The 23,077-nt window shown below is 42.7% G+C and overlaps 1 protein-coding gene and 1 long non-coding RNA gene across 4 annotated transcripts; one reads left to right on the forward strand and one right to left on the reverse strand.

Moving 5' to 3' along the window:
* The first annotated feature begins 7 nt into the window (after positions 1-7).
* Positions 8-15,733, forward strand: LOC310669608 (uncharacterized protein). 3 transcript variants are annotated; one of them, XM_083423994.1, is made up of 7 exons: positions 8-125; positions 7,060-7,165; positions 8,966-9,157; positions 10,007-10,109; positions 11,814-11,893; positions 13,516-13,681; positions 15,367-15,733. In XM_083423994.1, exons 1-7 carry the CDS (start codon positions 23-25, stop codon positions 15,493-15,495), a joined length of 879 nt encoding a protein of 292 aa, XP_083280120.1. In that variant the 5' UTR covers positions 8-22; the 3' UTR covers positions 15,496-15,733. The 3 variants fall into 3 exon arrangements, with proteins under 3 accessions (XP_083280120.1, XP_083280119.1, XP_083280121.1); XM_083423993.1 differs by lacking the exon at positions 8-125 and adding an exon at positions 3,619-3,816; XM_083423995.1 differs by lacking the exon at positions 8-125 and adding an exon at positions 4,393-5,263.
* Positions 14,419-15,360, reverse strand: LOC310669786. Its single transcript, XR_014507388.1, has 2 exons — positions 15,131-15,360; positions 14,419-14,852 (listed from the first exon to the last, which is right to left on the reverse strand). It is a non-coding gene; the product is annotated as an uncharacterized lncRNA (long non-coding RNA).
* Positions 15,734-23,077: the final 7,344 nt, after the last annotated feature.

Consider the following 23,077-nt stretch of genomic DNA (forward strand, 5'->3'; position numbering starts at 1 on the left):
GTGGATCATATGAAGAGTCACAATGGGATCAGTGTCACAATTCTCTACCTCCCCTAATCTCCTCCCCTTTAGTGAATTGCTTTGCACAGGTAGGAAAGAGAGGGACTCAAAGAAACAACACAGAGGTGGGTCAACTATTATCATAGCTTTCCATGTTCAAAAATCCTTATGGGTGATATTTAGGCCCACCCTCACTCTTGCAGTCACCTAAGGCAGAGGTTCTCAAACAGTGGTCCACAAACCACCAGTGGCTTGTGAGCTCTGCTCAGGTGGTCCATGGAAAATCTGTGTAGTCAATAATATGTTACTTTAGCACTGTGCCTGATTTTACTTCTTCAAGATTAAGATAAGGGATGCCAGAGAATTCTAAAAGAAACAGAAACGGGAGTGGAAATTGCTGTTGTTTGTTTTACTTAAATTACTTGTTTTTTTCCTGCATTTTGGGACACGGGTGGCGCTGTGGTCTAAACCACAGAGCCTAGGGCTTGCCGGTCAGAAGGTTAGCGGTTGAAATTCCTGCAACGGGGTGAGCTCCTGCTGCTCGGTCCCAGCTCCTGCCAACCTAGCAGTTCGAAAGCACATCAAATTGCAAGTAGATAAATAGATACCGCTCCAGCAGGAAGGTAAACAGCATTTCCGTGCGCTGCTCTGATTCACCAGAAGCAGCTTAGCCATGTTGGCCACATGACCTGGAAGCTGTCTGCGGATAAATGCTGGCTCCCTCAGCCAGTAAAGCGAAATGAGCGCCGCAACCCCAGAGTCGTCCGCAACTGGACCTAATGGTCAGGGGACCCTTTACCTTTATCCTGCATTTTATTCTGTGTACTGCCCTGAGATCTTATAATGAAGGGAGAGTTAGAAAATGCCCTGGGGTATCGGCAGCCCCCCCCCATTCCTCCAGCTGTCCTTCGGTGAGCGTGGTTCTGGAAAAGCTACTGCCTTCTACTCCAGATGCTCCAGTGACACACATCATAATGATTTATGCACACTAATCTCCTGACTTTGTATAGTAATAAGCAGGAGACACCGTAGAACTAATCTACTATTTATTTACAGACTATACACAGAGAAATGCATAATGGTTACCGTTCTCTTCAGCTCTGAGAACAAACGGGGACTGTAAAAGCAAAAGCACAGTTACAAAAGAACATATGCAGCTGGAAGAGATAAGACTGTTTCTTCCTGTTCTCACACTCTCTCAAGATAGTCATGTGAATTGTACCAATTACAAAATGCAGCTTCGGTGGACTGATTTACTAACAGGGAGATATACAAATTTAATAAAATAGGGCAAAGGGGTCCATGGGTTAAGAATTCCACCTGGCCATTGCTATTTCTGTTCCTGGATCCCACACCATTTCCTTTGCAGTTCCTGAGGTCAGGGCAGCCTAATATTGCTGTAATATGCTCCAGATGGGCTGGAGGGAGATAGGAGTTATTTCGTTTACTTTAGTTGCTTTGTCAATGCTACTCTTAAATTCATTTGGTAGTCATATCCAGCCACTACTTAATTAATAATATTATCCTTTACCCAATTTTGTAATCAATCTCTATCTGTTCAATTCTATATTTTTCCATTTTGCATGTAAATTATATGATTCTATTTAGTATCCATTCCATTAATCTTGGGATATTAATAAGCCAAGTAATTCATTTCAGTTACATTCATTAGTCTTTTCTGGGTGTGTGGCTGTAGGTAAGCTTTACTCCCCATTCTACTAGAGAACTACAGAACCCTTACTCCTGTTCTAAATATTTAGCATCTGTATCACCTCGCCCAACCTTTCTTTCTCCTCTTTTGCCAATTATTTTTATTGATATTCCATAATTTTTAACAAATTGTCACGAAATTAATACAAATTCAATATAAATTTAAAAGTTGTCTTTCTACCCACCCCATATGTCCCCTCTATTTTCCTTCCTCATTTGCTGCTCTCAATAATATAACTTTTCCAACTACCATTTCATTCATCCCTTCTCCCTACACATCACCTGTTCAGTTACCAATTTCTGCTATAGCTTTTATACATTGTTATAACATGTCCTCAAAATAGTCAAGTAGAATAAATCCTCTTCTATCTATCTATAATAGCCATTCATCAATTTTCAGACATTTCCTTCTTATACATCTTGAGTAACACTTTGCCTGGGGGAAAAAACAGACCTTGCTTCCTCACTGACGACATACACATATTCCTCCTTAAACTGGCCTTGAACATTGCTATTGGACATCTGGCCCCAGTAATGAACAACTCAGCCTCTGGCCCCAGTATGCAGAGGTGCAGTATGCAGAGAGCGAAAATGAAACCTCTAGAATTTTTTTGGTTTATATAATAGACATTCTCCCCCTCTAACGCTGCCAGTTTCCCAGCGTCGCCAACCCTTCACATTTCGCCATATTTTATCCTCAATTTGACACACAACAAGTTCATTAATAAAGAAACACAATCCATATCTCTTCTTTCCTGCCTGAAAGTCTCAGAAGCCGTCAACACACTGTGGTCCATCCTGTCCCATTCACTGTTCTTATTTCCAACTTCAGGCTTCAGAGAGGGAGGCTGGTGTAATCTCAACAAAATCCCTGTCTCCTCTCCATCCTCCCCCTCCCAACTGATTAATTTTCCTGCAGTCCATCCTGCCAATCCTCAGCTCCATTAGTCCTTAGTTATAAAATAAATGCAACGCAAGGAGTATCTTTAAAGTCCACTCTTCCCAAAAAGTTTGCATTCCATTGCTTTAGGGGAGGGTAGATAACACAGATCCCCCCCAAAAAAAAACCCATTACTTACAACATTGACTTCCTTTCCCCTCCAGCATAAATCAGGACCTTTTTAGCAGGTTGCCTCTTCACTTGCCAATTATGTCCAAATTCAAAGGTATTCCAGAGTTTACCATGGTAGCCTGCTGGGGCTGTCCTTGGACGCAGCAATTAAACCCAGCGCCCTTAACTTTTCATCTGGGAGATGGGGATTTCCATCCCCGCTCACACACACAAAAAAGCATTAATGGACAACCATGGATTGTGCCCTTTTGATACCCTCCTCGAAATGTTAGGGGATACATGCCCCTTACCCAGTGCTTTTTTTCTAATAATAATAATAATGATTAGCGATACTCTCATTTTCCTACACATATTGAAATACTGCCCCTCAATGAGGCCAAACTTAGATTCACAAAATGTTTAGGGGTATGTGTCCCCCCAGAAAAAAAACACTGAATATAGCATTGTTGATTTATTTTGTATGCTATAAAAGAGCTATTAGAGGATGTGTTTTATATATTAGGAGAGAGAGAGAGAGAGATAACTGCAATATAAAACTAAAACTCCAGGACAATGTTCAATGTTCATATATTATTTTCACTCATACAATCTGATCTCCTGCTCAAAATAGAATAGTAACCAAGGATAGCTATTAAGTTATGTAGTGCTCCTTTAACCACCATTGACTTTGCGTGTATGGATGTGTGGTATTATGGAATTGTATATATATTTATAAATATTTTATTTCTTTTGTAATTTTTAAAAAATAAAAAAATGGATCCAAATAGGTTTACCTTAGAAAAGTTAATTAGTAATTGCTTACAAGAAGGCTGCTGTAAAACAAGTTCAAAATCCAGGACCTTTGGTCTGCTATAAGGAGTAAGAAGAAGAACAAGAAATCAAAACTGAAGGAGAATCTCAGATGGGCAGGAGAGTCCCAGAGAAGAGGATTAACTCTTGTTCCAAACAGCATCCCACCATGTTAACCTCTGGTGCTCTCTTCCTTCTCCTGGCCGTGTTGTCCAAGAGTTGGCTGACGACGGAAGCTGCAGATCGTAAGAAACATTTGGGGCTGGTTATAGATGAGACCTAGCTAAACAAGATCCCCATAGGTGCAAAACGCAATCCTGACTGAGCTACAGTTTCCAGAGTTTCCAGGGAAAAGCGATTAGTTGTTAAACTGCTCTGGGAATTGTAGCTTTGTAAATAGAATAAGAGTCTTCCTCAGCACCAATAACAAACTACAGTTCTCAGGGTTCTTTGGGGGATGGCATGACTGGGAGCCAGTGTGGTGTAGTAGTTAAGAGTGGTGGACTCGTAATCTGGTGAACCGGGTTCGCTTCCCTGCTCCTCCACATGCAGCTCCTGGGTTACCTTGGGCTAGTCACACTTCTCTGAAGTCTCTCAGCCCCACTCACCTCACAGAGTGTTTGATGTGGGGGAGGAAGGGAAAGGAGAATTTTAGCCGCTTTGAGACTCCTTCGGGTAGTGATAAAGCTGGATATCAAATCCAAACTCTTCTTCTTAAAGTGGTATAACACTGCTTTAAACATGTGGTGCACATGGGGCCTGAACTTAAGGAGTCCAATATTAATCTGCAGTAAGTTAGGTTATGATTTCAGGGCAGGGCTGGGGATCTGTGCAACCCTTCAAAGGATGCTAGACTGCATCTCCCAATATCCTAGGCTATTGGCCATTCTGGCTGGACCTGATGAAAATCCAGCAACGTATGAAAGGGCCACAAGTTCTCTGCCCCTGGACTTGGGGATACGTCCCATTGAGCACAATGGGACTTACCTCTGAAGAAATATGGGTAGAATTGTGCCGTCAGGCAGGGGTAGGCATGACAGACATAGATAAGGGTGTACTGGAAGATCTCTAGATGGTGTGCAAGAGATCAACCAGGGCTTCCTCTAGGCATCTGTTTGGTCACTTGTGGGACGAGGATACTGGACTAGGTAAGTATTTGGCTTCATCCAGCTGGAATCATCTTACGTTCTTATGTTTTTCTGACTAGCAATAGCAACAGTTAGAAAGCTCCCTAAACTAGCTTGCTGAAAGAGAACATTCAAAGGAAAAACAGGAGTTGGCTTTTATTTGAAAGGATCTCCCAGCTCTTCCTGGACATGCTGGCGGGAACTGAACCTGGGACTTTCTACATGTAAAGCAGAGGCTCTACCACTGAGCCACAGCTCTTCCCCTAATAACCCTAGGAAGGGAGGTACTTTAAGGTTTTCCATCAGCCATTAGCATCTAAAGGGCAGAAAGAGCAGCACTCAGGTTACCTGATCATAGTCTTCTCTGCATTAGTCATAAGTGTGCATCCATACATATAAAATAGCACACAGAGATGTCATGCAGTTCTGTGTCCTCTTTTATGATAATGTGTTAATGGTCACCCTATCAACAACAGTGGTCCCTGCCAGTAATTCCGGAGCTGGATGATGATGATGATTATTAACCAGATGCAAAGGAGGTCACAGGCTTCTGATCTGCTCTCAGGTGTTTACTGGTATACGTTTTCTCATATGCTATAGATACATCTCTTTACCTTGGCCTGTTCTTAACCCCCCCCCCAGCCCCCATTCTTCTGATTGTAATTTGTTTTAACTGGTTTAAAATCTTTTTGTGTGGTTGTAACTCACCCTCACACCTTATGGTGTAGGTCAGGCAAATAGTAATAGTAGTAGTAGTAGTAGTAGTAATAATAATCAAAAACAGAACAACAGAAGTAATTTTAGGAGGTATACCTTTGTGTATCTTTGCATCAGAGTAGTGCAAATGCACTGGCAGGAGAGTTGGATCAGCTCTGCAGGCAAGTTTTCACTGTACCAGCCTCCTTGTTGTCTCGTCCCTCCCAGCAAGCAGCAGAGACCTACCTTTCCAGAGTGATGTGGTTGCATATGGCAGCAGACCACCCTAGGTAGCACCCATTGGGTGGTACTCAACCAAGTTTTACTGGGATTAGTCCGGTTAAAATGAATGGATATGACTACCTGAAAGTTAGGTTATTTTAATTTCAGCAGGTCTGCTCTGAATAAAAGTTAAATACCATCCATAATTTCTCAGTTTAGATGAAATAGGTATTGTTAATTAGAGGCTCCCTGGTTTAATTGTGCTCGTATGAAGCAGGGAGCAAAGGTGCTTCATGCATCGGGGCAGGTGTATTTGTTTATATCAAATAATAATAATACTGATGATAAATAATAAAGCAGGATGAAATGTTGGTGGTCCTATAAAAATCCACCACTAATGCACTGTTCTTGCACTGGTGGCATGTTGAATACCCGTTTCTGCTTCTTTGGCAATCACTTGTAGCCAAGTAAGATTGTCTTTCATGAACACAGTCTTAACAGTGAGTCCGCAAGTGACTGTGGAGGCCAATTCTGGATCCACACATCCTTCCACAGTGGGGACATAGGTTTCTGGACAGGAATTGATCATGGTGTGGATTTGCCAAGTGTGCCTTCCTCTTGGCACATTTCTCCTTTGCGTCCTGAGTTCATGCTTCTTCAAAGTCTATGACACCTTTGTTGAAGGCTGTTCTCCATCACAGCACTCGCAGAGTTTCCCAGTTATCTTTTGTTGTCCACCGGTATTTTGCTTTCCATTCTTAAGTTGGGAATGGAGTAGTTGCTTTGGAAAACGATAATCAGGCACCAGAACAACATGACCAGTCTAACAAAGTTGATGTTGAAGAATCATTGCTTTGACACTGGTGATCTTTGCTTCATCCAGTACACAGGCTTTAGTTCATCTGTCTTCCCAAGTGATCTGTAAAAAATTTCGGATGGAATCCTTCAAGGAGCTGGCATTTATAAAAGGTTCATGTTTCACAAGCGTCCAGTAAAGTTGGTGGTACAATGGCTTGTTACCAGCATTTTGGTTTCCCTCTGAATAGTCCTCAAACATTCTGCACTTCTATCAGGAGAAAGCTGTGTTCGCAGAGCTCAGTTGATGCTGGATTTTGGCATCAATGTTGGCTCTTGTGGAAAGATAACTGCCTAGGTAGGAAAAGTGGTCAACTTTTTCCAACATTACACCATTAAGTTGGAATTGTGGTGTTGCAGAGGGGTTGTTTTGTGCTTGTCGGTGCAGCACTTTTGGGTTTTTTTGGATATTGAGCGATAGGCCAAGTGGCATGTTGAATACCCCTGCAAAACAACTCAGGTCCGCAGGGTCCCTGAGACAAAGCAGCACATCATTACAATGTGCTCACAAATTATATCTATGGATATCTTAAATTATGGTCAATATGACATTGCTATGCAGCTCAACTCTCTCCCCACTGTTTTCAGCCAATTGTTCCGGTGTGGCTGACTTTGACGATTGTCCAGGCAGCACAAATGATTTCTGCCCAGAAGGAGTTGCCTGTGCTTGTAAAGATCAAATTCCCTTTTGCAAGTAAGTTACTTTCCTTCCTTTTAGGGTTTGGTTGAGCTTTGTGAGGAAAGACAATGGTTGGGCACTTGACCTCCCTCTGTCCGCCTCACTGCTGCATATTACGACAGGGGTGGTGGGGAGAGAAAGGCTTGTAGCAAGGATGACATGGAATAGATGTGCAGCAGCTGTGCTGAATTAGCTTTCTCCCATTGCCTTTCCATCCTGGTATGCAGCATCAGTGCAGCCAGAAAGAGGTCAAATGAGTGGTGCAGCTCCACTGCACCAACTGCCATGTCTACACAGGCACCATGTGCTTAAGCCATGGTGGGGAACTTTTTCAACCCAAGCCACATTCCACCATAAGCAACTTTCAGGGGGTTGCATGCCAGTGGAGAAAGAAGCCAGATTCTACAGTGAGTGGGGCCATGGATATGACTTAACTTTCTACAGTAGGCGACACCCCAGCTGTGCAAATGTCAGAGGCTGCGACATTCCCCACATTTCCACTACTCTCTATCCGAGCATGCAAAAGGCGCTGTCCTAGCTCAAGGACACTTTCCAACCAGGCATAAGAAGCCGAGAAGGGTGTGGTCTGTGAAAAGAGGGTGTAGCATGGGAAGAATCCGAAGGTTCAGAGAGAGAGAGAGAGAGAGAGAGAGAGAGAGAGAGAGAGAGTCCATTTGAGTTCTAGGGTTGCCATATAGTGAACAGCAAAAAAGAGCACTCGTGCCTGGGGTTGGGTGGGGTGGGGAGAGGGGTTGCAGGCAGTGACATGTGGCCTTTGGCCTAAGGGGACGAGGCTAGTCCTCTAAATGTTCCCCTGGTGCCTCCTTCCCAAAGCGCAGGAAGCTTCTACCTGGCTTAGGCAGGAAGGTGCAAGGCTCCAATGTGTCCAAGATCTGTCCTGCCATCTTCCCAAAGCCCATCTGTCAGGACATCAGAATGTTGCACACATGATGCTGCCCCTCCCATGCCCCTCCCAAGGTTGCACCTCTGGCTCTGTTTCCCTATGAAAAAGTTCATTGCACATACACTCTGTGTGGGAGCAGACGCATTCTACAATGTCCCTTCAAAATATACAAAAGCAAAAACCTGGTCCTTTCCTGCATCATGCAGAAGTCACACAGTATGTATATGTTTTGCACTTGCTTGTCTAGTACTACGTGTGTAAAACAAAAAGTACCCCTTTCCTGCACCCTTAGACATTTGGGCAAATTTAAAAAATCCAACCAGACAGAAATTTTCCCCCTGAAAAAGAGGACATGTCCTGGAAAAAGAGAATTTTTGGCAACCCTACATTTTACCCCTGGCCCTTTGCATGTGTAAGATGGCACACTTTCCTAAAGTGCTGTACAAGTTCCATTAGGGACGCGGGTGGTGCTGTGGTCTAAACCACGAACTGGTCAGCCAGGTGGCTCTGTGGTCAGCAGTTCAAATCTGTGTGGCAGGGTGAGCTCCCATTGCTCTGTCCCAACTTCTGCCAACCTATCAGTTTGAAAGCACACCAGTGCAAATAGATAAATAGGTACCGCTGCGGCGGGAAGGTAAACGGTGTTTCCTTGGACTCTGGCACTCATCACGGTCCTTCATGTGCCAGTAGCGCTTTAGTCATACTGGCCACATGGCCCTAGCAAGCAGTCCGTGGACAAACAAGTTCCATTGTGAGGAAAACAGCAAGGCTAAAAATTGCAGCCCTGCCCAATTTGACCACACGTCACTGGATAGCACCCCAGCACAAAAGCATTACGATGGGTTGTAATCATACTATTAGGGGGTTGATGCAAACTATTTTGATGTTGCTTTGCTTGATTCCATCCACAGGTGCCCTTCCTACCAAAATGGCTGGAAAAATTACTGGTACATGGGTGTCAAATGTGAGGAGCTTTGGAGCACTTTGGACTTGATTTTAGTCGTGGTTTTCCCCGCAGTGGCTCTGTCTTTTGCAGCTGCTGTCACAACACAGTGGATCCGGTATTGCAAGGACAAGCCAGAGAAACAAGCCAAGCGAAGCCGGTGAGTCAGTATATATTGCAGTGGAAATCTTTTATTTCCCAAATGAACATCCATGTAGGCTGCAAGTCTATGCACACTTACCTAGTTTGATCCCAAGTAGAAATCAAGGAGAAATTAGGTGCTGTTTGTATTTTAATGGAGAACAATGGACTTCACACTTCTCGAACTGAAATATGAATTTCTCTCGTTTGGACTACTGCAATGCGCTCTGTGTGGGGCTACCTTTGAAGGTGACCCAGAAACTACAACTAATCCAGAATGCGGCAGCTAGACTGGTGACTGGGAGCGGCCGCCGAGACCATATAACACCGGTCTTGAAAGACCTACATTGGCTCCCAGTATGTTTCCGAGCACAATTCAAAGTGTTGGTGCTGACCTTTAAAGCCCTATGGCAATCGCAATAGGTGTTGAAATTTTGGGAGGTTGGATAGTTACAAGAGAATGGTCTCAGGTGTGGGGTGCACATTTTTATTTATTCTTATTACTTTGTTTTTTAAAAAAGGAGGAAATGCAAGTGGTGGTACCTCACCTGCCCCACTGTTTCCACAGGTGCTAGAATGCCCTCCTCTCACCTGTGCACAGCTGCCCCCTGTACATAGAAGACAAGTGACAATGCTTAGACGAACACCCCACTGAGAAAGGAGTGGGTATTCTGGCAGTGGTAGAAGTGGGGGCAGGGCACAGCACATTCCCATTTTGCCTCAGGTGGTGAAATGGGGCAGGCTGTTCCTCTTCTCACCCCTCCTCGCCAGCAGTATACTAAATTTCTATATGTATGTGGAAGGAACGAAGGAAGAAGGAAGGAATGAATTGAGGGCTCACATTCTTTTGACTTCTATATATTTTCAGTACTCAGGCAAGGCAGCTGAGACCTGAACCACAGCATCATTCAGAATATGCTCCTAAACTGGCCAATAGGTTGAGATCTTCCTCTTATTCACAAGGAAGACAGGTAAAATATTTTGTTTGTTTGTTTGTTTGCTTGCTTGCTTGCTTCCTTGCTTGCTTATTATGGACTTGGAATTTAATTGTGGTAAAAGGGGTGCTTTGTTTAATTCAGTGGATGGCATTGTTTATTTTTGAAATGCTCCTGGGTTTTGCATTATTTTTTGTAAATAGCTGGCAGCCTTTTCTGAAAGGCGTTCTTCCCCTATCCACTCTGCAATTGACATTTACAATGGATGTCTGATATGTAAGATGAGATTAGGGCATTTGCATTAGCTGACATCAAATGGACTTTGTTTGCTTAGAAGCTGCAATATGATTGTCCTCCTTTATCCCAACCAGGCCTAGAAGACTCCTGGTGGGGTCAGAGGAGGAATCTGCAGCAACGAATAGCTGCTGCAGTGCCAAGAGTCCAGTTCAAGTTTTGTTACTCTTTGCAGTCAATGGCCATTACAGCATAAGCATAAAACACATATATGTAAAGCACAGGGGAAGGATTATTCATCGCATAAAACAGATAAACCTCAATAATACAAATAAATAGCATTTAAAGCATGGACTTCACTCAAAACTTCACTTAACATTTAGCACTGATCTGAAAGGTGCCTCTAACAGGATAAAGCTATCCTGCAGCTAATTAACTTGTTTACATCAGGCAGCAGACATCTTATCTAGAAAATGTCTCGTTTGCCTTCTAAGAAGGTCTAAAAGGCTAGAAGAAATGTCACACCTGATAGGTATTGTAAAGGACAAAAGAATAAAGTGCAGGGGGAAAAAATCTTATTAGAAAATCTGCCAGCCAAATATGCTATAGGGATAGTTTGGAAGCTAAGCTGGGAGTGTGCTTGACAAGGAAATAAGTTCATTTCTGCAGATAGGTGGCCCTGTTATGGTTTGGTATCATACAGTTTTTTTAGAACCACAACCACAACAACAACACCTTGTGCTCAATGCAGGAAATCCTTAGCTAGAGCATCACTGACCAATGCTTGTACAGCCCCTGCTTGAAGACCTCCAGTAAGGGACACTGGTAACTGGTCCCACAGTCAAACAGCTCTTACCACTTCTATTTCTTCTGTGGGAGAGAAAGCCACTGATTCTTTCATTCATTCCTATACAGCAAGGATGGAGAACCTGTAGCCCAACAGATGCTGTGCTACAACTAATATTATCTTTGACCGTTAGTCACCTGGCTGGGGCCAAGAGGAGTTAGGAGCTGCAGGTTCTCCACTCCCGATATACAGTTAAGGAACAGAAACTTTAATCATTTATGTGTAGAATGATGGCAGTATTTTCTGAGTTTTTGCAATAAGAAATATAGGAAGGACAAGGTACAATAACCAGGTTTGTTTTTAACTCTATCATGATGTGTTTGCAACTGGTCTTTATTTCACTCTGATTTTCTCTTCCTGGATACCAACCTTCATCAACTTGGTGCCCTTCGGATATTTTTTAGGCTATATTGTAACTCCCATCTGCCTCAGTCAGCATGGGTCCCATATCTTGATGGCATACAGTTGATGAAGGCTGGTGAGTAACAGTAGACATATTATCTTATTATTTGCCTTCAGTATTTTGGGGATTGCATATTTGTTTTTAAGGGTTGCATCTTTGTCATCTGTTTTTCATAATAAACATTTTAAAATAACAAAACAGAAGTCAATTTGTCGCTTAATTCCCCCTTCTTTCTTTTTTCTCTTTCTTGGTATAGGATGATATTAAATTTCCCAGGTACAATCTCCAAAGTTACCCTCATGAACAAATACAGTCACCATATGCTGGAGACTACAGGTATGATGTCCTTTGGTCAAACTTTTTCACAATGATGATATATTTTTCCTGCTAGAAGATAAATTGTGCACACTGCTCGGCAATGATGGAAACCATTATATATTTTCAAATGTAAAATGATCTTGAACTGTTCTGAAATTTGCCCTCCATTTACCTGAAAGCTTTCTTCTCCTGAGGAAGAAGAGTCCATTGTTCTGCATCATTTTCAAGGCATTTTAGAATTTGTATGGACCTGGAGTTTAGAACATGCCTTATAGTTGTCACATAGTCTCGTATTTTCTGTTTGTTTTTCTTACCAATAAACATTTATCCAGTTGCCTGCAACCTTCCCAGCTGTTCAGGCCATATAACCTCCTCCCAGGCCACACCTCTCACTGGCCTTGTTTTGTACCTTCCTTAAGTGTTTTTGCCTGGACAGAGGATATAGGTGTGTGTGTTTATAGAAACTAGCTTACTGCACAAAGGCAAAATTTATATGCATCGATTTTTGCCTCCACCACCATGAGGCCCATGGAAGTTTGCCCAGAAGGCATTGTGGGCCTCGAGATTAAAAGGTTTCCCACTCCTGCTATAGGAGCTGCTTGCCTACCTCATCTCTATGTACAGAAAACCTGCAAAAGACAGAGTCCTCGGCTGCATGTTCATTCTATGTTCAGACCTTTGTATGAATGAGTGCAGGTGAGAAGCTGTGCTGGTGCCTGTGATCTGCAGGAGCTCATATGACGCAACTAGGAAAAGGGATGAAGAAGGAAACAAGCAAACCGAGACAGAAGTTCATTAGCAGTTTTCTATAATGACCAGTTTGTAATGAAGGATCCACTTAAGTGAGAAGAAGAAGAGTTTGGATTTGATATCCCGCTTTATCACTACCCGAAGGAGTCTCAAAGCGGCTAACATTCTCCTTTCCCTTCCTCCCCCACATCAAACACTCTGTGAGGTGGGTGGGGCTGAGAGACTTCAAAGAAGTGTGATTAACCCAAGGTCACCCAGCAGCAGCTGCATGTGGAGGAGCTGGAGACATGAACCCGGTTCACAGCTTACTAGTCTACCGCTTTTAACCACTACACCCCACTTCCTCTTAGGAGAGGAAAAGCTAGATGGAGCTGGTCTCTCAGCTGAGCCAACGGACTGGGCCCTGCTTCCCATCTTTCTTTTTGCTGCAGCCAGGTGGGATGCTTTGGGCTAAACTGATGCCAAAACTGAGGTCCCAAAACTGAGGCTATTCATTTTGATTCAGTGCATACAATAAGCGGTTATCATGTTGTTATTTTGCCTAGATCTGTATTCCAGAGAAGTAGCCATGTTATTCTGTTGCAGAAACGTAACAGAGGTGAAATCTACAAACATATTTTAAAAAACGCTGTGAAAATGCTTTTTAAAAAAATGTTTTGAAAAATACATTGAATTTGGCATAGCTCACTGTCTCACATTTGTATATTGCACTTTACAACACATTTAAAATGTTTTATTTGCAGCTGTGTAGCTGAGTCCAGAGACTTGCAGCACCTTAATGGTTTACTGTGCCATATTTATCTTGAAACATAACTGTTTGTTGCATTTATCTGCCCATAAGAAAATTATATTTGCATTTTTTAAAAAAGTGTTTAATTTGATTATTATAGTCAGATGCCTCACCAGCCATTGAGAAGAGCTGTTCCAAACCAAAATGATGTATTTGTGGGTCGGTCTTTCCAAGCTGGCCAGCTTAACTCTTGGGAGAGTGAGGTGCCTGATGTGGATTATGAGGACATAAACCCATTTTCTGCTATGCCCATGCAACAATTTCCTGTATGTACAAATAATCTCAGTTATACAAGGAGTGGGGTTTTTTGTTTTGTTTTTACTGGGGCAGGATTCAGAGAGAGCTCTCTGCATGAGTGGAAGGACCTCTTTCTTCAGTTTCCAGTGGGAACCCGCTACACTAGTCTTCCCTGACATGGTGCCGCCAGATGTTTTAGACTGCAACTACCACCAGCCCCAGTCAGCATGGCCAATGGTTTGAGAGGATGGCAGCTGCAGCCCAAAGCATCTGAAAAGCACCTGGTTGGGCAAGGATGCCCTACACCAGATGCCACATCATTCCCAGTCCTCAGGGGTTACTTTTCAGGGCTGCAGTAGGAAAAAGGAACAATCCCCATCTGTAAACAGAACTCTGTTCACAATTCCCTAGATCCCACTGATAAAATTTGCACTAGGAAACTGAAAATGGAGCACATGTGAAGCCTTTGTGTATCAGGTTTACTACATAGGTGTTCAGGAAGCCTTAGGGCTTATTCAGACTTCCTTCTTTGCCATGCTTTCGGGCACAGACCCACAGTTTCCAGGTCTATGTCCGAGTTGTGGGGGGTTTTCTGGTCCCACCCCAGAAAAGCCTGCTATTCACTGCTAAATCAGAACAAACAGCAATTGAGGTTTCTGTGGATTGCTGTTTGTTCCGATTCAGCAGTAAAGAGGGGTTTTTTTTTCATGGGGAAGCAGTGGGACAAAACAAAAGACCAGAAAACAAAACATAAAAGAAAAAACAACCCACTGCTTGGACCTGGATTTGGAAAGAGCCCTTAGAAGTAACCTGTCTGTTACATCACTCATTTCCTCTTCCTGATTCTTAGGCTGTGTGCACAACCATACATTTAAAGTGCATCCCTACCCCAACCCCACGAAGAAACCCAAGAGCTGTCATTTATTACCCAGAATTCCTACAGTTCCCAGAATTCCTGAGGGTGTGTGTGTGCCTTAAATGTATGGTGTGGATGCAGCCCCAGGGCTTAATCTACTTCCCCACCTACCCACTCCCTTTCTTCTGTCTTATGCTCACCAACCCCACTGCAACTCTTTGCTTCTCCATGGCTCTTTAAGAAAGTGTATCCACAGGAGTAGAAGCTGGTGGGAAAAGGGGGAAAATAATGGTACTCATGAACATGCCCAGAAGCAATTTTGGCCCTGTAGCAGGAGGAGGAGTCTGTCTAGAGCAGTTACCGTATTTTTTGCTCTATAAGACTCACTTTTTCTCTCCTAAAAAGCAAGGGGAAATGTGTGTGCGTCTTATGGAGCGAATGCAGGCTGAGCAGCTATCCCAGAAGCCAGAACAGCAAGAGAGACTGCTGCTTTCACTGCGCAGCGATCCCTCATGCTGTTCTGGCTTCTGAGATTCAGAATATTTTTTTTCTTGTTTTCCTCCTCCAAAAACTAGGTGCGTCTTGTGGTCTGGTGCGTCTTATAGAGCGAAAAATACGGTACATGGTGTTTCTCTCCACCTGCTGCAAATTACAGTTGGTGGTAGGTGGCCCTGTGGGAAGTGGGGGAGAGAAAACAGTCTTGCTAGAACTGTAGCAAGGGCCTGGTGTTATCCTTGCCTGCTTCCTTCATGCTCCTGGAATCCCACATGGCAGTTGGTGGGAAGGAGGCTCTAGAGAGGGGGCAGGGAGTCCTTCCAATGCATCAACCAATTTTCATATTTTAACTTTCCCTTTCAGAGACCTGGGGCATCCGTGGTACCTCGGCCTGAGCACCAGAAGTATGGCCATCAACCAGTGAATTACCTGAATGGTCAAAGAGCTGGAAGGCCCTATGGGATTGGGCACCAGCAGGATAGATACACCTAGGAACTTTTAATAAATATGGAAAACAGGTGCAACTGCAGAATCGTCCTCCATTGTTTGGTGCAGCCTTTTATGGCTGCTCTCTTACCTCTAGCTTTCTCCATTAGGGCTTTATCACAAGCCACACCCAATGAATACATACATATCAAGATGCAGCAAATATTTAATCAGCACAGCCATTAAAATGAGAAATCTGTTTGGGCAGCATCTTTCTTATTTAATAAATGAACCTACCAATCCACCTCTTCCTGTCCAAAGCGTCTTATGTTCTGCTCTATAGCAATAATTGGTATTCAGTGGATCCATTTTTTCTTGGTAGTGGCGCCCGCCCTGTGGAACACCCTCCCATCAGATGTCAAGGAAATAAACAACTGACTTTCTGAAGACATCTGAAGGCAGCCCAGTATAGGGAAGCAGTATTTGGAAGCTTTTACTGTTTGATGTCTCGCTGTGTTTTAATTTGTTGGAAGCTGCCCAGAGTGGCTGTGGTAACCCTGTCAGATGGGAGGCATATGGATAAATAACACATTACAGTGGTGCCCCGCAAGACGAATGCCTCGCAATACGAAAAACTCGCAAGACGAAAGAGTTTTCCGTTTTTTGAGTTGCTTCGCAAAACGGATTTCCCTATGGGCTTGCTTCGCAAGATGAAACGTCTTGCGCCTTTTTTTAAAAAACCACCAATGCATTCCTATGGGAAACTGTCAATACACATTGGTGCTTCGCAAGACGAAAAAACTCGTAGAACGAAAAAACTCGCAGAACGAATTAATTTCGTCTTGTGGGGCACCACTGTATTAATAATAATAATAATAATAATAATAATAATAATAATTTATTTTTTGGGTATTATTGAACCTTGGATGGAGACAGGCTCAGTCACGGGGAGGGCTCCTCAGTCATTTTAGAACGTTCTGCAAATTTTCCCCACAACGTGTACTTGTGTCTGTAAAACAGGGGTTGCCAAACTTTAAAAGTCTTTGGTCACATATGGATTTCTGAACAAATGATGTGGGTCCTACTCTCTCTGGGCACTTTTATTCTCTTAGATCAACCCCCATCCTGTAAGGAAAGTACACTTAAAATTAGTTTATGCACATGCATAAGTAGATAGATGATACAGATATAGATACATTTGTGAATCTAAGTTTGGCCTCGTTGAGGGGCAGTATTTCAATATGAGTTGGAAAGTGAGAGTACCCCTAAACATTTTTTTTCTAAATAAAAAAAGCACTGGGTTAGGAGCATGTCTTCCCTAACATTTCGAGGGTATCAAAAGGGCACAATCCACGGTCGTCTGTTAATGCTTTTTTGTGTGTGTGTGAATGGGGATGGAAATCACCATCCCCCAGATGAAAAGGTAAGGGAGCTGGGTTTAATTGCTGCGTCCAAGGACAGCCCCAGCAAGCTATCATGGTAAACTCTGGAATACCTTTGAATTTGGACATAATTGGCAAGTGAAGAGGCAACCTGCTAAAAAGGTCCTGATTTATGCTGGAGGGGAAAGGAAGTCAATGTTGTAAGTAATGGGGTTTTTTTTGGGGGGGGGATCTGCGTTATCTACCCTCCCCTAAAGCAATGGAATGCAAAATTTTTGGGAAGAGTGGACTTTAAAGATACTCCTTGCGTTGCATTTATTTTATAACTAAGGACTAATGGAACTGAGGATTGGAAGGCCGGACTGCAGGAAAATTAATCAGTTGGGGAGGGGGAGGATGGAGAGGAGACAGGGATTTTGTTGAGATTACACCAACCTCCCTCTTTGAAGCTTGAAGTTGGAAATAAGAACAGTGAACGGGACAGGATGGACCACAGTGTGTTGACGACTTCTGAGACTTTCAGACAGAAAAGAAGAGATATGGATTGTGTTTCTTTATTAATGAACTTGTTGTGTGTCAAATTGATAAAATATGGTGAAATGTGAAGGGCTGGTGAAGCTGGGAAACTGGCAGCGTTAGAGAGGGAGAATGTCTATTATATAAACCAAAAAAATTCCAGAGGTTTCATTTTCACTCTCTGCATACTGCACCTGGGAGGCTGACTTGTTAACTACTAGGGCCAGAAGCTGAGTTGTTCATTACTGGGGCCAGATGTCCGATAGCAATGTTCAAGGCCAGTTTAAGGAGGAATATGTGTATGTCGTCAGTGAGGAAGCAAGGTCTGTTCCCCCCCCCCCCAGGCAAAGTGTTACTCAAGATGTATCAGAAGGAAATGTTTGAAAATTGATTGAATGGCTATTATAGATATATAGAAGAGGATTTACTCTACTTGACTATTTTGAGGACATGTTATAACAATGTATAAAAGCTATAGCAGAAATTGGTAACTGAACAGGTGATGTGTAGGGAAAAGGGATGAATGAAATGATGGTTGGAAAAGTTATATTATTGAGAGCAGCAAATGGGGAAGGAAAATAGAGGGGACATATGGGGTGGGTAGAAAGTCAACTTTTAAATTTACCGTATTTTTCGCCCTATAGGACGCACCGGCCCATAGGATGCACCTAGTTTTTTTGGGGGGGGGGAATAAAGAAAAAAATTATCCCCCCCCAGCCGCGGCTTCAGTGTGCCCCGCGCTCCGGGCGGCAGGCTGCTATCCGCAGCCTATGGAGCCCTGCGGGAACTCCCGCGGGCTCCCCAGGCTTGCTGATAGCTTCCCGACCCCTCTCACTCTCCAAGCTTCAGCAAAAGCCTGCGCTCGCCCCATAGGACGCACGCAGATTTCCCCTTCATTTTTGGAGGGGGAAAAGTACGTCCTATAGGGCGAAAAATACAGTATATTGAATTTGTATTAATTTTGTGACAATTTGTTAAAAATTATAGAATATCAATAAAAATGATTGGCAAAAGAGGATAGAAAATGGTGGGCGAGGTGATACAGAAGCTAAATATTTAGGGCAGGAGTAAGGGTTCTGTAGTTCCCTAGTTGAATGGGGAGTAAAGCTTACCTACAGCCACCCACACACACACCCGAAACAGACTACTGAATATAACTGAAATGAATTACTTGGCTTATTAATATCCCAAGATTAATGGAAATGATACAAAATAGAATCATATAATTTACATGCAAAATGGAAACATATAAAATTGAATGGAAAGAAATTGATACAAAATAGGGTAAAGGATAATATTATTAATTAGGTAGTAGCTGGATATGACTGGCAAATGAATTTAAAAGTAGCATTGACAAAGCCACTAAAGTAAACGAAATAACTCCTATCTCACTCCAGCCCATCTGGTTGTGAAATAATTCTAAGCATATTACAGCAATATTAGGCTGCCCTGACCTCAGGAAGTTTTGTGCCAAGTTTGAAAATTGGAAATATTTAAGGAAAATTATGGTCCACTTGAGAAATCATGCATCAAATATATGGTCCCCTTGTAAAACCAAAAATAGATACGGTACTTCATACTTTCCAACAAGGTACCTTGATGCCAGAAACAGGATCGTGTGTCTTCCCAGCCCTGATCCTCCACAAGTCAGATGATCTGTGTGGGATCACTAAGTCAGAAAACATGTGTTTTGGGGCAAAACTCACAAGATTGCAACCTCACACAAAATTACAATGCTCAAAAAAGCACATTTCCAGGCTCTCTGATTTTGCATCAGATCACAATCTTGCACGTTTTGCCCCAAAATGTGTGTTTTCAGGCTCCATGGTCTCGCATGAGGTCAGAACCGCACACATTGTTGGGTAGCATGCTGAAAGTACAGAATCAAAAAATTGAATGCCCGGCTTAGATTGGAACAGTTGATGGGTATGGATACTGTACTTGAATTGTCTTTGACAACATGGATTAAGACTAGTGCTCATTCTACAGTTTGAGTTATGGTGGCTTTCAGACAACAAGAGAGAATGTAACCCATGATCTCAGACTCTTGAGAAGAGGCATCCAGTATATGGGCCCTCCTATATAAACAGATGGAAGAGAATCAAGCCTTGTAGCCACATTCTGAATGTCTTCCAATTTGGATTCCAAATGTCTCAACTGAAACTGGGTTTGTGAATACAGGGTGATTTTTCATACCCTTTGATCTGCTTGGATGAAATATGGCCTAAGGCAGACCCAAATATTGTGCCTACTTCACAGGAATTTGCAGGTTCAGTTGCAATAAAATATTGCCATATCTTCCAACATTCCTCAGATGAAAATAGGGACATTTCTCACTCTCCCCAACTTACCCTCCTCAATCTCTTGTTTATTGCTCCCCACCCCCAAGCATTTCCCATCAGAAGAAAGGTGAATGCTACACTCATTACACCAGTGGGACACGGCACACACGTGTCCGGCAAAAACACCTTAATCCAGACTTTACAAAATGAGAAACATGCACCATTTATTATTATTTTTAGAAAGGGGCACCCCACTCCCCCTTTCTCCCACCTAGGGCAGCCCTGTCCTCTGCCTGCCTCTCAGAATGACCAATACAATACAATGAATGACCAATACGAATGAAATTGGGAAAAGAGGACATCCTTGTCTTGTACCTTGGGCTAGTGTTATTTGTTCTGTTATTTGTTCTCCTCCTCCACTCTCCAGTAGCTGCTATGAGCTGCCCAAGGAAGGAAGCCAGCAGTGGCCATGGAGAGGCAACAAGGTGCTCCCTCACACCCGCTGCCATTGCTGTTGCTTGGGAGAAGCGCCAGATTCTCCTCCTCCCCAATCTTGGTGGCGGTATCACTGGTGGGAGAAACAAGGACATTCCAGGATCAAATCAGAAGCCAAGATGGCTTCCAGAATTCTGGGAGTGACCCTGGAAAATTGGGACACTTGAAGGGTATGAGATATGCTATTAAGACAAATGGGTTACAAGGCCTGGAAGCTAATAAAGGATCAGTTTGCCCAGTGCTTGGTCAACCAGTAGAAGCAGTTTGGAAAGGTCCATTGGGATTACATTGTTTGCAATGGGGTTAGGATTGATCTGAATATTTTGCAAAATGCAACAAGCACTTTGTTAGATGTCAGGCTGAATGTACTCTGTATAATTTAAGACCAATCCCGCTTCCAGAACTGGGCTTTTGGCAATATAGTCATAAGTGAGACTGGGCACCAGTGGCTCCAAGACCCTGGATCCGGTAATTTATTTCATTTTCATGGTGTTCATTCTTTGATTTTTACCTTTATCTTCACCTTGTAAAATGTGTTCACTTGAAAGCTTTCAGGTTGTTTGTATTTTGATGTAGACTTTCTGATACTAAATGTTTCAGAGAGTAGTTATGTTCTTTTGTGTTGCTCAATGAATATGGATGAGACAATTTGATCCAATAGGTTGTGCTATCCATAGACCTTAGCCTAACAGGTTATCAGGGCTGTTAATCCCAGGCCCTGCTGGACCTCCATATGCATCACAACCAGCAGTTAAGGTGTATTTTATGCACACGGTAGATGAGCCATGGTGGATCAATATGGATTATGCTATGCCAGTCTGTGTCTTTCCTGTGAAAGCTGCTTGGATCTGTGAACACTTTTGCTGCTTCTGATAAAAAGCTCATGAAGAGCTTGGCGGTGCAGCTTGATTAGCATGGTGGGAAAGCGTACATGTAACCCAAACAACGTGGGGGCATAACGCTTCTTGCAAGCCAACTCTGCAAGTTTCACAAAGGTTATTGCGTGGGGGGACTGCTTATACAACCAGGTTGCCCTTAGCTCATTCATATGGGTTTTATGTTGGTCCACCCCTATGAATAGAGCAACTGGTGGGAAGGTCCAATCCTCCTGCTCCGCCTGCTCAACAATTAAAAAGCAACCCAGCTCTTGCGCTCTTCCTTTAACTTTTTTGGAGCGAAGGAGGTGACATCGCTGTATTTTTCTTTCTTCTTGCTGATATCTGCCTTGCTTTGTGTCCGTTGCCTGTGGTAAGGACAGGGCCTGGTCTACGTTCGGTAAGTGAATTTTTTACTGCTCTAATATGCTAGGAACTTTAAATTATTTCACAACTAGATTTGCTGCAGGTGTAGGAGTTGCATTATTTACTTTGAATGCTACTTTTTAACCCATATGCCAATCATATCCATTGTTTCCATTTTCTATATGAATTTTGTATCATTCATAATTCTATTTAATAGCATTTACAATTTTCATTTCAATTTTTTTCATTTAATTTATTTTCATTTCATTTCTATTAAGCTTTGTATATCAAGTAATATGTAATGTGTTTCAGTTACATTCAGTTGCCAGTGAGGTTTTTTAAAACTGTGTTATCGGTAGCTTTACTGAGTTTCACTTGGCTACTTCATAGCAAAATTGAACTTATTGGGATCCAATAAAAACTGGAGCATTTGGCATGGTGTTTACCAAGCTTGATTGTATCACCATATTGGCAGTTTCTTATCTTGATAACAAGTCTTGAGTCCCGGTTTTCTCCATGCACACACCCCCCCCCAGCGAATCTGTCTCCTCTCTATAGTAGTTCCAGGGGAGTCTTGCCAGTAGACCACATGCTGTGGTGTGGATCTTTGAACCAATCCCAATCATGCTAACTGTTGATGGCTAGGGAAACTCCTATATGAGAAAAGGTTGTGTTTAGGGCTTTTTAGTTCAGAAAAAAGGTAAATGGGGGCATGTAGAGGTTCATAAAATTGTGTACTGTGTGAGAAAGTAGGAATTCCACCCCCCTTGATATTTTCCATTGGTGGGATATTCAGGACAAAGTACTTGTTCAATACAAATCAGATTTTTGAAAGTATTATATAGCATTTTTTATCAATAGAAATGATACAAAAAATCACAAAGATGATCCATTCACACCTGAATTCAAATCTGTTATCAATAAAATGGAAGAGTGGAAGAGAACATATTTGCTATAATAATAATAATAATTTATTATTTATACCCCGCCCATCTGACCGAGTTACCCCAGCCACTCTGGGCGGCTTCCAGTCAAGTGTTAAAAACAATACAGCATTTGTTATGTGTTGAAATGGATATTAATAGCACAAACACGTGGGGTGCAGGGTTCTGTCTTGTTCAACGTCTTTACGGAGCTACTTGGATGAAGGAGTTGAAGGGATGCTCATCCCATTTTGAAGTCATCAGCAAGTTTTATGAGCATCCCTTCATCCAGGTAGTTCATGGCACCTTCTAGAAAAATAGCACTGGTACTGCTCTATTGTGTCTTGGTCTTCTGTGTCTAGTTCTGTGTGCTGCAATTTAAGGATACAGACAAGCTGGAATATGTGATACAGACAAGCTGGAATATGTGCAGGAGCAGGAGCTGGAATATGTGCAGGAAACCAAACCTTTTGAGGAATGGTTGAATTGGAAATGTTTAGCCTGGATAAGTTGAGACTGAGAGGATATACGACAGCCATCCTCAAAAGTCTAAAGGGCTTTCACATGGGAGATGGTGCAAGCTTTGTTTTCTCCTGCTCCTGTCCAATGGACTCTTGATTAAACATTAGGAAGAACTTTATGATGGCAAAAGCTTTCAGAAGTTGGTATGAGTCTCCTTCATTAGAGGTTTATAAGCAGAGTTTGGATGGCCATCTATCACAGTTGCTTTCGTTGAAATTCCTGCATAGCAGGGGTTGGACTAGATGACCCTTGGAGTTCCTCCCAACTTTATTATTTGATCTCAGTGA

The sequence above is a fragment of the Podarcis tiliguerta genome (genome assembly GCF_965153285.1).
Source record: "Podarcis tiliguerta genome assembly, chromosome: Z".
Classification (NCBI taxonomy): Eukaryota; Metazoa; Chordata; class Lepidosauria; order Squamata; family Lacertidae; genus Podarcis; species Podarcis tiliguerta.